A 15,357-nucleotide genomic window follows, 5' to 3' on the forward strand; every position below is an offset into this window, starting at 1 on the left:
CAGTCCCCCCAGTCCATCCCAGTTCGGGTACCACGTGCTCCCAGTTCCCCCAGTCCCTCCCAGTTCCCCCAGTCCCTTCCAGTTCGGGTACCCTGTGCTTCCCAGTACCTCCCAGTTCCCCCAGTCCCTCCCAGTTCGGGTACCCCATGCTCCCCCGTCCCTCCCAGTTCCCCCAGTCCATCCCAGTTCCCCCCAGTCCATCCCAGTTCGGGTACCATATGCTCCCAGTTCCCCCCAGTCCATCCCAGTTCGGGTACCCTGTGCTCCCCAGTCCCTCCCAGTCCCCCCAGTCCATCTCGGTTCGGGTACCGCGTGCTCCCCAGTACCTCCCAGTTCCCCCAGTCACTCCCAGTTCCCCCCAGTACATCCCAGTTCGGGTACCCCATGCTCCCCCGTCCCTCCCAGTTCCCCCAGTCCTTCCCAGTTCCCCCAGTCCCTCCCAGTTCGGGTACCCCGTGCTCCCCCGTCCCTCCCAGTTCCCCCAGTCCATCCCAGTTCCCCCCAGTCCATCCCAGTTCGGGTACCATATGCTCCCAGTTCCCCCCAGTCCATCCCAGTTCGGGTACCCTGTGCTCCCCAGTCCATCCCAGTTCCCCCCAGTCCATCTCGGTTCGGGTACCCCGTGCTCCCCAGTCCCTCCCAGTCCCCCCAGTCCATCCCAGTTCGGGTACCACGTGCTCCCAGTTCCCCCAGTCCCTCCCAGTTCCCCCAGTCCCTTCCAGTTCGGGTACCCTGTGCTTCCCAGTACCTCCCAGTTCCCCCAGTCCATCCCAGTTTGGGTACCCCATGCTCCCCCATCCCTCCCAGTTCCCCCAGTCCTTCCCAGTTCCCCCCAGTCCCTCCCAGTTTGGGTACCCCATGCTCCCCCATCCCTCCCAGTTCCCCCAGTCCATCCCAGTTCCCCCAGTCCCTCCCAGTTCGGGTACCCCATGCTCCCCTGTCCCTCCCAGTTCCCCCAGTCCATCCCAGTTCCCCCCAGTCCATCCCAGTTTGGGTACCATATGCTCCCAGTTCCCCCCAGTCCATCCCAGTTCGGGTACCCCGTGCTTCCCAGTCCCTCCCAGTTCCCCCAGTCCATCCCAGTTCCCCCAGTCCCTCCCAGTTCGGGTACCCCATGCTCCCCAGTCCCTCCCAGTTCCCCCAGTCCATCCCAGTTCCCCCAGTCCATCCCAGTTCCCCCAGTCCTTCCCAGTTCCCCCAGTCCTTCCCAGTTCCCCCCACTCCATCCCAGTTCCCCCCACTCCATCCCAGTTCCCCCAGTCCCTCCCAGTCCCCCATGGGGGCACTCCGGGGTCCCCCCAGCACCCAAAGGCCCCGCACCCAGGGTGACGCTGGCGGGTGATTCAACAGGAACCCAACCCCCACCCCACCTCCTCCATCCGCCCCCCCGAGGTCCGGCGAGGGGCCAACACCCCAAGGTGGAGCAGCACCCATGGGTGCCGCCAACCGCCGGCACCCACCACCCTAATCTTATCAGCGCGGCGGGGGCACCTCCCTCGCGCCCATTGTGGGACCCCATGGGGACGTCCGGATCTCCTCCCGCCCTTGGCGATTTCGGGGTTCGGGAATAATTAGTCAGCGGTTAATTAGCGGCTCGGCCCTCCCTACAAAGGCCCCGCGGGCGCCGGCACCGGCTCAGTCGCCACCGGGATGATGGAGCTGGGGCGATGGGTGCTCGTCGTGGTCTGCGTGCCCGTGGTGGAGCTGGCAGGTGAGAGAGGGGGTTCAGCACACCCTGGGCAGACTGGGGGGACTGGGATGGACTGGGAGGGACTGGGGGGGACTGGGGGGATGTGGTACCCAGGGCAAACTGGGATGGACTGGGGGGAACTGGGATGGACTGGGAGGGACTGGGATGGACTGGGGGGAACTGGGATGGACGGGGGGGAACTGGGATGGACTGGGGGGACGTGGTACCCAGGGTAAACTGGGATGGACTGATGGGAACTGGGATGGACTGGGAGGGACTGGGATGGACTGGGAGGGACTGGGATGGACTGGGGGGACGTGGTACCCAGGGAAAACTGGGATGGACTGATGGGAACTGGGATGGACTGGGAGGGACTGGGATGGACTGGGGGGACGTGGTACCCAGGGTAAACTGGGATGGACTGGGGGGAACTGGGATGGACTGGGAGCAAGTGGTACCCAGGGCAAACTGGGATGGACTGGGGGGAACTGGGATGGACTGGGAGGGACTGGGGGGGACTGGGAGGATGTGGTACCCAGGGCAAACTGGGATGGACTGGGGGGAACTGGGACGGACTGGGATTGACTGGGGGGGACTGGGGGGAACTGGTACCCAGGGCAAAACGGGATGGACTGCGGGGACTGGGATGGACTGGGGGGGACTGGGATGGACTGAGGGGGACTGGGATGGACTAGAGAGCACAAAGTACCCAGGGCAAACTGGGATGGACTGGGGGGAACTGGGATGGACTGGGGGGATGTGGCACACAGGGCAAACTGGGATGGACTGGGGGGAACTGGGAGGGATTGGGGGGAACTGGTACCCAGGGCAAACCGGGATGGACTGGGGGGAGTGGGATGGACTTTGGGGGACTGGGATGGACTTTGGGGGACTGGGATGGACTGGGGGGACGTGGTACCCAGGGCAAACCGGGATGGACTAGGGGGAACTAGGATGGACTGGAGGGAACTGGTACCCAGGGCAAACTGGGATGGACTGGGATGGACTGGGGGGATGTGGCAGCCAGGGCAAACTGGAATGTACTGGGGGAACTGGGATGTACTGGGGGAGCCATTTTCGGGGGGAAGGACACCCCAACTCCCTCGCCGGACTCCTGGGTCCTCTCCTGAACGTGTTGGGTGATGACTCCGAAGCGGGAGCTGTGTCCTTCCTCCAAATGGGGGTGGGGGTGCAGGATTGGTGTTAGGTACATCCCAGTTCCCCCAGTACATCCCAGTTCCCCCCAGTACATCCCTGGGTACCATGTGCTCCCAGTCCATCCCAGTTCCCCCAGTACATCCCAGTTCCCCCCAGTACATCCCTGGGTACCATGTGCTCCCAGTCCATCCCAGTTCCCCCAGTACATCCCAGTTCCCCCCAGTACATCCCTGGGTACCATGTGCTCCCAGTCCATCCCAGTTCCCCCCAGAGCATCCCAGTTTGGGTACCACATGCTCCCAGTACCTCCCAGTTCCCCCTGGGTACCGTGTGCTCCCAGTACATCCCAGTTCCCCCAATACATCCCAATTTGCCCTGGGTGCCATGTGCTCCCAGTACACCCCAGTTCATGTACCACATGCTCCCCAGTACCTCCCAGTCCCCCCAGTCCACCCTAGTTTGGGTACCACATGCTCCCCAGTACCTCCCAGTCCCCCCAGTCCACCCCAGTTTGGGTACCACATGCTCCCCAGTCCCCCCAGTCCCTCCCAGTTCCCCCTGGGTACCATGTGCTCCCAGTCCATCCCAGTTCCCCCCAGTCCCTCCCAGTTCCCCCTGGGTACCATGTGCTCCCAGTCCATCCCAGTTCCCCCCAGTCCCTCCCAGTTCCCCCTGGGTGCCATGTGCTCCCAGTCCATCCCAGTTCCCCCCAGTCCATCCCAGTTCCCCCCAGTCCCTCCCAGTTCCCCCTGGGTACCATGTGCTCCCAGTCCATCCCAGTTCCCCCCAGTCCATCCCAGTTCCCCCCAGTCCCTCCCAGTTCCCCCCAGTCCCTCCCAGTTCCCCCTGGGTGCCATGTGCTCCCAGTCCATCCCAGTTCCCCCCAGTCCATCCCAGTTCCCCCCAGTCCCTCCCAGTTCCCCCTGGGTGCCATGTGCTCCCAGTCCATCCCAGTTCCCCCCAGTCCATCCCAGTTCCCCCCAGTCCCTCCCAGTTCCCCCTGGGTACCATGTGCTCCCAGTCCATCCCAGTTCCCCCCAGTCCATCCCAGTTCCCCCCAGTCCCTCCCAGTTCCCCCCAGTCCCTCCCAGTTCCCCCTGGGTGCCATGTGCTCCCAGTCCATCCCAGTTCCCCCCAGTCCATCCCAGTTCCCCCCAGTCCCTCCCAGTTCCCCCTGGGTGCCATGTGCTCCCAGTCCATCCCAGTTCCCCCCAGTCCATCCCAGTTCCCCCCAGTCCCTCCCAGTTCCCCCTGGGTACCATGTGCTCCCAGTCCATCCCAGTCCCCCCAGTCCCTCCCAGTTGCCCCCAACGCCATGTCCCTTGCAGCCCCCTGCCAGAACGGCGGCACCGCGGTGGGGGACGCCTGCGCTTGTCCCCCCGGCTACAACGGCACCCGCTGCGAGACCGGGGACCCCACCACCGCCTGTCACAACGGGGGGACCCCCGTGGGGACCAAGTGCTTCTGCCCACCGGGGTTCGGGGGTCCCCTTTGTGACCGGCCCGACCCCGGCACCGCCTGTAGGAACGGGGCCACCGCTTTCGGGACGGGGTGCGTGTGTCCCCCGGGGTACCGGGGGGACCTGTGCGAACACCCGGAGCCCCCCGGTTGGTGTCTGAATGGGGGCACCTTGGTGGGGGGGGCCTGTCGCTGCCCCCCGACGGCCTGGGGACCGCGGTGTGAATGCAGCAGCCCGGTGGTTGCCACGGTGGCCACCACTGAAGGGACAAGGATGGTGGATGGCGTGGCCTTCACGTTGACGGTGTATATCAACCCCAACGTGGAAGGTGACACCACGGCCATGGGAGATGGTACCGTGGCCACCACCATGGAAAGGAACACAACGGCCATGGGAGATGGTACCGTGGCCACCATGGAAAGGAACACAACGGCCATGGGAGATGGTACCGTGGCCACCACCACGGAAAGGAACACAACGGCCATGGGAGATGGTACTGTGGCCACCACCATGGAAAGCAACACAACGGCCATGGGAGATGGTACCGTGGCCACCACCATGGAAAGCAGCACAACGGCCATGGGAGATGGTACCGTGGCCACCACCATGGAAAGGAACACAACGGCCATGGGAGATGATACCGTGGCCACCACCATGGAAAGCAGCACAACGGCCACGGAAAGCAGCACTGTGGCCACCACCATGGAGAGCAGCACAATGGCCATGGGAGATGGTACCGTGGCCACCACCATGGAAAGGAACACAACGGCCATGGGAGATGGTACCGTGGCCACCACCATGGAAAGCAACACAACGGCCATGGGAGATGGTACCGTGGCCACCACCATGGAAAGCAGCACAACGGCCATGGGAGATGGTACCGTGGCCACCACCATGGAAAGCAACACAACGGCCATGGGAGATGGTACCGTGGCCACCACCGTGGAAAGGAACACAACGGCCATGGGAGATGGTACCGCGGCCACCACCATGGAAAGGAACACAACGGCCATGGGAGATGGTACCGTGGCCACCACCATGGAAAGCAACACCATGTCCACGCTACCAACCATCTTAGAAGGCAACGCCACCACTACCCCTTTGGAGAACAACACCATGGCCACAGAAAGCAGCACCGTGGCCACCAGCCTAGAAGGTGACACCACAGCCACCTTAATGACCACCATGGAAAGTGACACCACGGCCACGTTATTGACCACTGTGGAGAGTGACACCACGGCCACCACCTTGGAAATCAACACCACAGCCATGGAAACCAACACCACACTAGTGACCACCATGGAAACCAACACCACCATCATGGAAAGCACCACCATGGCCACGCTATTGACCACCATGGAGAGTGACACCACAGCCACGCTATTGACCACTATGGAGAGAGACACCATGGCCACCACCATGGAAAGCAGCACCATGGCCACACCAATGACCACCATGGAAACCAACACCACGCCAATGACCACCATGGAAACCAACGCCACGTTAGCGACCACCATAGAAAGTGACACCACGCCAATGACCACCATGGAAACCAACACCACGCCAATGACCACCATGGAAAGCGACACCACGCCAATGACCACCATGGAAACCGACACCACACCAATGACCACCATGGAAACCGACACCATGCCAATAACCACCATGGAAACCAACACCACGCCAATGACCACCATGGAAACCAACACCACGCCAATGACCACCATGGAAACCAACACCACGCCAATGACCACCATGGAAACCAACACCACGCCAATAACCACCATGGAAACCAACACCACGCCAATGACCACCATGGAAACCAACACCACGCCAATGACCACCATGGAAACCAACACCACGCCAATGACCACCATGGAAACCAACGCCACGTTAGCAACCACCATGGAAAGTGACACCACGCCAATGACCACCATGGAAACCAACACCACGCCAATGACCACCATGGAAAGCGACACCACGCCAATGACCACCATGGAAACCAACACCACGCCAATGACCACCATGGAAACCAACACCACGCCAATGACCACCATGGAAAGTGACACCACGCCAGTGACCGCCATGGAAACCAACACCATGCCAATGACCACCATGGAAACCAACACCACGCCAATGACCACCATGGAAACCAACACCACGGCCACGCTAACGACCACATCCACCAACACCTCTGCCACCCAAACACCTCAACCCAACGCCACCCATAGTGTCCCCGTGGGTTCCACCATGCCCTGTGCCGGGGACTGCACCAGCCCCACCACCGAGACCACAGCGGTGACGCCCCAGACCCCTCCCAACACCGTGGTGTCCACCATGACATCGGGTCCTGGCTCCACCACCATCACCGCGTGGTCGTCTTCAAGCAACGGAGCCACCAGCACCGCGTTGGACGCCCTCTGTCTCTACCTCCCGCACGGATCCAACCCTCCGGCCAGTGGGTGTCCTGGCATGGGGTCCTTGGGGTGGGGGGGGTCTCCTTCATTCCCAAGGGTCTCCTTCCCAAGGGGTCACCTGCCCAAGGATCATCATCTCAAGGGTCTCCATCCCAAGGGTCATCATCCCAAGGGGTCAACATCCCAAGGGGTCTGCACCCCTGGGGGTCACCTTCTCAAGGGTCAACATCCCAAGGGTCTCCATCCCAAGGGGTCTCCTTCCCAAGGGTCAACATCCCGAGGGGTCACCATTCCAAGGGGTCACCATCCCAAGGATCTCAAGGATCATCATCTCAAGGATCATCATCTCAAGGGTGTCCATCCCAAGGGGTCGCCTTCCCAAGGGGTCCCCTTCCCAAGGGTTCACCATCCCAAGGGGTCACCATCTCAAGGGTCCCCGTCCCAAGGGGTCCCCGTCCCAAGGATCATCATCTCAAGGGTCACCATCCCAAGGGGCCCCCGTCCCAAGGGTCTCTGTCCCAAGGGTCTCCGTCCCAAGGGGATAAAAGGGTCAGACAGGACGGATGTGGGTCCACCACGCCCAAGCACCAGAGCTTCATGTCCCCTCACCGTGTCCTTCCGTCCCCTCTCTCCCAGTCACCTGCCGCAACGGCGGCGTCGCCAACCTGACCGAGTGTCTCTGCCCGCCCGGCTACTCCGGTCCCACGTGTGAGACGGCGGACGCCGCGGACCGGTGTGCCGGTGGCAGCACCGCCGTGGGCCACCGGTGCGTCTGCCCACCGGGGCGGTCGGGACCACGTTGTGACACCCCCGATGAAGCCACCGCGTGTCGGAACGGAGGGACGGCCGTGGGCACTGAGTGCTACTGTCCCCGTGGGTTTTATGGTCTACGGTGCGAGTTCCACCACACCACGGTTGTCCCCATGGTTGGAGAGGCCATCATAACCCAAGTGACACCCACAACCCAAGTGACACCCACAGTGCAAGCGACACCCACAACCCAAGCGACACCCACAACCCAAGCGACACCCGCCCAACCTACGTGGGGCAGAGTTACACCCAGGAGAATCACCACCACGCCCGTCCCCACCACTGCAGGTTGGTGGGGTCTTCTTGGCATGTGAATGGATGGGATGGGATCTAGGACGGGATGAGGAACCTCTAGGACGGGATGTGGAACCTCTAGGACGGGATGTGGAACCTCTAGGACGGGATGTGATGAGATCTGATGGGTGAGGAACATCTGGGATGGGCTGAGATGAGATGAAGAACCTCTGGGATGGGTGAGGAACCTCTAGGATGGGATGAGGAACATCTACGGGGGGATGGGATGAGATGGGGTGGGTGACGAACCTCTAGGGGGAGATGAATATGATGGAGCAGGAGGAGATGGTGATGGAGCGGGAGGAGATGGTGATGGAGATGAAGAGGAGACAATGAGATGATGAGGAACCTCTAGGACGGGATGAGGAACCTCTAGGATGGGATGAGGAACCTCTAGGATGGGATGAGGAACCTCTAGGATGGGATGAGGAACCTCTAGGATGGGATGTGATGAGATCTGATGGGTGAGGAACCTCTGGGATGGGCTGAGATGAGATGAAGAACCTCTGGGATGGGTGAGGAACCTCTAGGATGGGATGAGGAACCTCTAGGACAGGATGTGATGAGATCTGATGGGTGAGGAACCTCTGGGATGGGCTGAGATGAGATGAAGAACCTCTGGGATGGGTGAGGAACCTCTAGGATGGGATGAGGAACCTCTAGGACAGGATGTGATGAGATCTGATGGGTGAGGAACCTCTGGAGTGGGCTGAGATGAGATGAAGAACCTCTGGGATGGGTGAGGAACCTCTAGGAGGGGGTGAGGAACCTCTACGGGGGGATGGGATGAGATGGGGTGGGTGAGGAACCTCTAGGGGAGGATGAAGATGATGGAGCAGGAGAAAATGGAGCAGGAGGAGATGGTGATGGAGACGAAGAGGAGACAATGAGATGATGAGGAACCTCTAGGACGGGATGAGGAACCTCTAGGATGGGATGAGGAACCTCTAGGATGGGATGAGGAACCTCTAGGACGGGATGTGATGAGATCTGATGGGTGAGGAACCTCTGGAGTGGGCTGAGATGAGATGAAGAACCTCTGGGATGGGTGAGGAACCTCTAGGATGGGATGATTCCAATGGGTGAGGAACCTCTAGGATGGGATGAGGAAGAGAAGATGATGAGGATGATGGAGAAGATGGAGACCCTTGGGGAGGATCCACCCACCCAGAGGTCCTCACACCCCTGGAGCCCCAGTGTTGTCACCCCACAAGTGGGACACGCCATGGGGCTGTTGGGTGGGACCAGGAGTTGCTTTTCTCCCCCCTCCCAAAAAATTGGGGGGTCGTGGTGACGTTGCCACCAACTGGGTGGACCTGGGAGGGGACACGGGGTGCTGGACACCATGGGGGGGGAAAAAGGGGGTACACCCATGGGTCCTTGTGTCCTCCTCCCCACAGACCCCTGCCAGAACGGGGGGCACTGGACGGGGACGGGTTGTCTGTGCCCCCCCAATGTGGATGGAGCCCGTTGTCAATTTGGGGCGTCAACCATCGACATCACGGCAGGTAAGGGAGAGAGGGACACCCCACCTTGTCCCCAAGGGGGACACCCCGTGGGTTGTCCCCACCTCGTGGGTTGTCCCCACCTCACGGGTGTCCTACCCGCTCCCCCCCACAAAGAGCTTGGCCCCTCCGTGATGCTGCTGGCACGTGTCACCAACCGGGACTTCTCCGAGGACATGAGGGACAGCTCGTCCACCGCCTACCGCAGCTTTGTGGATGAGTTCAGCCGCACGGTGAGGACCTCCTTGTGTCCCCCCCCACGTCGTTGTGGGGCCGCCTGTCCCAGCCCCGTTGGTGACGCGTGTCCCCCTGTCCCCAGATGGACCGGGTCTACCACAATGTTTCTGGCTACCGTGGCACCCGGGTCCTGACCCTGAGGTGAGTGTGGGGATGGTGGTGGAGATGGGGTGGGTGAGGAACCTCTAGGAGGGGGTGAGGAACCTCTAGGAGGGGGTGAGGAACCTCTACGGGGGGATGGGATGAGATGGGGTGGGTGAGGAACCTCTAGGATGGGATGAGGAACCTCTAGGAGGGGGTGAGGAACCTCTAGGAGGGGGTGAGGAACCTCTAGGAGGGGATGGGATGAGATGGGGTGGGTGAGGAACCTCTAGGGGGGGATGAAGATGATGGAGCAGGAGAAAATGGAGCAGGAGGAGATGGTGATGGAGTGGGAGGAGATAATGAGATGATGAGGAACCTCTAGGATGGGATGTGATGAGATCTGATGGGTGAGGAACCTCTGGGATGGGCTGAGATGAGATGAGATGAAAAAGCTCTGGGATGGGTGAGGAACCTCTAGGATGGGATGAGGAAGAGAAGATGATGAGAAGATGAGGATGATGGAGAAGATGGAGGCAAAGAGGAGACAATGAGATGATGAGGAACCTCTGGCATGGGATGTGATGAGATCTGATGGGTGGGGAACCTCTAGGACAGGCTGAGATGAGATGAGGAACCTCTAGGATGGGATGGGATGAGATGGGCTGGGTGAGGAACCTCTAGGGTGGGATGAGGAACCTCTAGGGTGGGATGGGATGAGATGGGCTGGGTGAGGAACCTCTAGGATGGGATGAGGAACCTCTAGGATGGGATGGGATGAGATGGGCTGGGTGAGGAACCTCTAGGGTGGGATGAGGAACCTCTAGGGTGGGATGGGATGAGATGGGCTGGGTGAGGAACCTCTAGGATGGGATGAGGAACCTCTAGGATGGGATGGGATGAGATGGGCTGGGTGAGGAACCTCCAGGATGGGATGAGGAACCTCTAGGATGGGATGGGATGAGATGGGGTGGGTGAGGAACCTCTAGGGTGGGATGAGGAACCTCTAGGATGGGATGGGATGAGATGGGGTGGGTGAGGAACCTCTAGGATGGGATGAGGAACCTCTAGGATGGGATGGGATGAGATGGGCTGGGTGAGGAACCTCTAGGGTGGGATGAGGAACCTCTAGGATGGGATGAGGAACCTCTAGGATGGGATGGGATGGGCTGGGTGAGGAACCTCCAGGATGGGATGAGGAACCTCTAGGATGGAATGGGATGAGATGGGGTGGGTGAGGAACCTCTAGGATGGGATGAGGAACCCCTGGGATGGGATGGGATGAGATGGGCTGGGTGAGGAACCTCTAGGATGGGATGAGGAACCCCTGGGATGGGATGATTCCGATGGGTGAGGAACCCCACGCCAACACTCGCTCTGCCCCACAGAAGAGGCAGCGTGGTGGTCACCTACAAAGTCCTTCTACACCCACCAACTGGAGACCCCAACCTCGACCACCGAGCCCTGGAGCTGCTGGAAGCTGCCAACACCGCAACCCAGCCCCACAACTGCAGCCGCTCATCCGGTAGGTCCCAAGTGACCCACTGCTGGTCCAGCGCTGGTCCCCAACATCTCTGGTGGCCTCCATGACCGCTCTCCACCCTTCCCTCTCCAGAAGGACTCTGCTTCAGCACCTCCCCCCCCAGATCCACCCGCGCCGAGGCGCCGGCGCTCAACGCCACGGGTGAGCGCGGTTGGTGGGGACGCCGCGGGGGGCGGGACGGGGGTCGGGTCTCAGCCAACCGGTGGTTGTCTTCTCCAGAGCTCTGCAGGAAGTACGCGCCGGCCAACTTCAGCCGGTACTACTACCCCTACCGCACCCCGAACAGCTTCCTGTGCGTCACCAACTGCACCCTCAACGTCCCCGGCTCCATCGACTGCAACAGCGGGTTCTGCCGGGTGACGCTGGAGGGACCGCGCTGCTTGTGAGTGGAGCACGACTTCACCCGCCCCCGTCAATCCCACCCAACCACCAACCCGGCTGGAACCTCCACAGAACCCCAACCTTTGTCCTCCAAACCACTGACCCCCAAACCCCAACCTTGACCCCAACAGCCCAACCTCTGTCCTCCAAACTCAACCATTGACCCCCAAACCCCAACCACAAACCCAAGCTCCAACCTTTGTCCTCCAAACTCAACCATTGACTCCCAAACCCCAACCTTGATCCCAACAGCCCAACCTTCGTCCTCCAAACTCAACCATTGATCCCCAAACCCCAACCTTGATCCCAACAGCCCAACCTCTGTCCTCCAAACTCAACCATTGACCCCCAAACCCCAACCTTGATCCCAACAGCCCAACCTTCGTCCTCCAAACTCAACCATTGACCCCCAAACCCCAACCTTGATCCCAACAGCCCAACCTTCATCCTCCAAACTCAACCATTGATCCCCAAACCCCAACCTTGATCCCAACAGCCCAACCTCTGTCCTCCAAACTCAACCATTGACCCCCAAACCCCAACCACAACCCCAAGCTCCAACCTTCGTCCTCCAAACTCAACCATTGACCCCCAAACCCCAACCTTGACCCCAACAGCCCAACCTTTGTCCTCCAAACTCAACCATTGGCCCCCAAACCCAACCCTTGACCTCCAAACCCCAACCTTTGTTCTCCAAACTCAACCCTTGACCCCTGAACCCCAATCTTGACCCGAACACCTCAACTTTCATCCTCCAAACCCAACCATTGACCCCCAAACCCCAACCTTGACCCCAACCTCTGTCCTCCAAACTCAACCATTGACCCCCAAACTCCAACCACAACCCCAAACCCCAACCCTGACCCCAACACCCCAACCTTTGTCCTCCAAACTCAACCCTTGACCCCAACACCCCAACCTTTGTCCTCCAAACCCAACCATTGACCCCTGAACTCAACCCTTGACACCAAAACCCCAACCTTGACCCCAACACCCCAACCTCTGTCCTCCAAACCCAACCCTTGACCCCCAAACTCCCACCACAACCCAAAACCTTGACCCCACACCCCAACCCTTGACCCCCAAGTTCCCACCACAACCCCCAACCTTGACCCCCCAATCCCAATACCTTGACCCCCACTATTGACCCCCAACCTTAAGCCCAACACCCCAATCCCTGCCCTCCACACCCAACCCTTGACCCCCAAACCCTTGACCTTTGAGCCCCAACTCTTGACCCCAACACCCCAATGTTGAGCCCAACGCCCCAACTCCTGCCCCCAAAACCCAACCCTTGACCCCCAAACCCCAACCATAACCCCCAAACTCCCACCACAACCCAAAACCTTGACCCCCAACCAAAACCCTTGACCCCACACCCCAACCCTTGACCCCCAAGTTCCCACCACAACCCCCAACCTTGACCCCCCAATCCCAATACCTTGACCCCCACTATTGACCCCCAACCTTAAGCCCAACACCCCAATCCCTGCCCTCCAAACCCAACTCTTTACCCCCAAACCCTTGACATTTGAGCCCCAACTCTTGACCCCAACACCCCAATGTTGAGCCCAACGCCCCAACTCCTGCCCCCAAAACCCAACCCTTGACCCCCAAACCCCAACCATAACCCCCAAACTCCCACCACAACCCAAAACCTTGACCCCCAACCAAAACCCTTGACCCCACACCCCAACAACCCTTGACCCCCAAGTTCCCACCACAACCCCCAACCTTGACCCCCCAATCCCAATACCTTGACCCCAACCGTTGACCCCCAACCTTAAGCCCAACACCCCAATCCCTGCCCTCCACACCCAACTCTTTACCCCCAAACCCTTGACCTTTGAGCCCCAACTCTTGACCCCAACACCCCAATTCCTGCCCCCCAAAAGCCCTCAACCCCAACCCATAGACATGGGGCAGGTTCTCCAAGGTTCTCCCCAGCTCTGGGAAGGACCTTGTGAAGCTGGTGGGTTTCTTGGGACCCCCAATCCCAATCTATGGGGTGAAGACCCTTCCCATGATGCATCATCCCGCAGCTGCCCGGACGTGCCGTGGTACCTGACATCGGGGGGTCGCTGCCAGACCCACATCAGCAAACTGGGGCTGGGACTGGGTGTGGGGCTGGGGCTGGGACTGACCCTCCTCATCCTCCTCATCCTCTGCATCGTCCTCACCCTCCGCTTGACCAAAGGGAAGAGGGAACCCCCTGATTCCAGGTGAAACTCATGGGGGCGTCCAGCAAGAAGAGTTGGGGTTGGTGCCAAATTGGGCTGCCCCCCGATGTTCCCCTTCACCAAAACTTGGGGGGCAGCAACCCCAAAACCCCAAGGAGGGCTGAGACCCCAATGCCCCCCCCCCCCAGCCCCACACACAAGACCCGTGGCCTCACCAGTTCCCGGCCCCACAGCGACGACGGCAGCTGGACAGACGGACGGCGCAAAGCCCACGTCACCGGCATCTACCACGTGAACGGCAGGGGGTCCGCGGCCCGGAAAGGTGACCCCTATGGGGGGGCTGGGGGGGGACCCACAAAACCTTAGCGAGGAGACCCCCCCCCAACCCGACCCTCACCCTGTTCCCCCTCCAGGTCCCATAAGCTCCTATAAGCCCAACGCGGAGGCGGCGGCGCCCCCCACGCCGGTAGGTGCCCGCGGTGACGTAGTCGGCAGTGGCATTGGGGACAAAGGGGGACGCCCCATCCTCATCACCCCCATTCTTTGCAGGTGCTGGCAGGGGGTGCAGCGCCCCCATGACCCCCCCATCCAAAAATCAGCCGGGGGGGGGTGGTCCTCAGGCTGCCCCACACCGGGCCGGACCATCAGCATGGGGGGGGGACAGCACGAGAAGACCCCAATCCCTCCGGAGAGGGGAGGTGGGGAATGTGCATGTCCCCCCCCCCCCATATCTCAATTTTGGGGCAAAACCAAGCGGGATATGGTCCTCTGTGAGAGAGGAAGGGTCCCCCCCATGGTTTTGGGGGGATTCCTTGCTGGAGAGGAGACCCCCGCGCCTTGTTGGGGGTCACGGAGCCCCACGTGACCCAAACAATCCCAATCTTGGAGAAATTATATTTATTAACGGATTTAATTAATCTCCTGAAAAATCACCCGGAAAGATGAGGCTGGGGGTGGGGGGGCTAAAGGAAGGAGCCAATAACGCGGCCCCGCTTTGGGGGGGGACAAGATTTAGGGGTGGGGGGATGGTTGGAGTCTTGGAGGTCATGGTTGGGGTCTCGGGGGTCACATTTGGGGTCTCGGGGGTCACATTTGGGGTCTCGGGGGCCATAATTAGTGGTTGGGAGGGGTTGTGGTTGAGGTTTTGGGGTCACAATTGGGGTCACACTTGGGGTTTTGGGGGTCACAGTTGAGTTTTTGGGGTCAAAATTGGGGTCATGGTTGAGTTTTTGGGGTCACATTTGGGGTCGTGGGGTCACATTTGGGGTCACACTTGGGGTTTTGGGGGTCATGGTTGAGTTTTTGGGGTCACATTTGGGGTCACACTTGGGGTTTTGGGGGTCATGGTTGAGTTTTGGGAGTCAAAATTGGGGTCATGGTTGAGTTTTTGGGGTCACAGGGTCACAATTGGGGTTTTGGGGTCACATTTGGGGTCACAATTGAGGTTTTGGGGGTCATGGTTGAGTTTTTGTGGTCACAGTTGGGGTTTTGGGGGTCACAACTGGGGTCACAACGGGGGTCACAACTGAGCCCCCCATCATTGCCCCCTAATTATGACCCACACAACCCAAGACCCCCAATTACGACCCACACAACACAAGA

General features: G+C 60.4%; 1 protein-coding gene across 1 annotated transcript; it reads left to right on the plus strand.

Annotated features, from left to right (window-relative positions):
- The first annotated feature begins 1,411 nt into the window (after positions 1-1,411).
- On the plus strand, positions 1,412-14,178 carry LOC102085451 (mucin-17). The gene is made up of 10 exons (XM_065044174.1): positions 1,412-1,711; positions 4,177-6,765; positions 7,361-7,822; positions 9,229-9,336; positions 9,451-9,566; positions 9,653-9,711; positions 11,040-11,212; positions 11,261-11,576; positions 13,618-13,797; positions 13,989-14,178. Exons 1-10 carry the CDS (start codon positions 1,651-1,653, stop codon positions 14,119-14,121), a joined length of 4,197 nt encoding a protein of 1,398 aa, XP_064900246.1. The 5' UTR covers positions 1,412-1,650; the 3' UTR covers positions 14,122-14,178.
- Positions 14,179-15,357: the final 1,179 nt, after the last annotated feature.

This window comes from Columba livia, chromosome 33 (assembly GCF_036013475.1).
Source record: "Columba livia isolate bColLiv1 breed racing homer chromosome 33, bColLiv1.pat.W.v2, whole genome shotgun sequence".
NCBI classification, from domain to species: Eukaryota; Metazoa; Chordata; class Aves; order Columbiformes; family Columbidae; genus Columba; species Columba livia.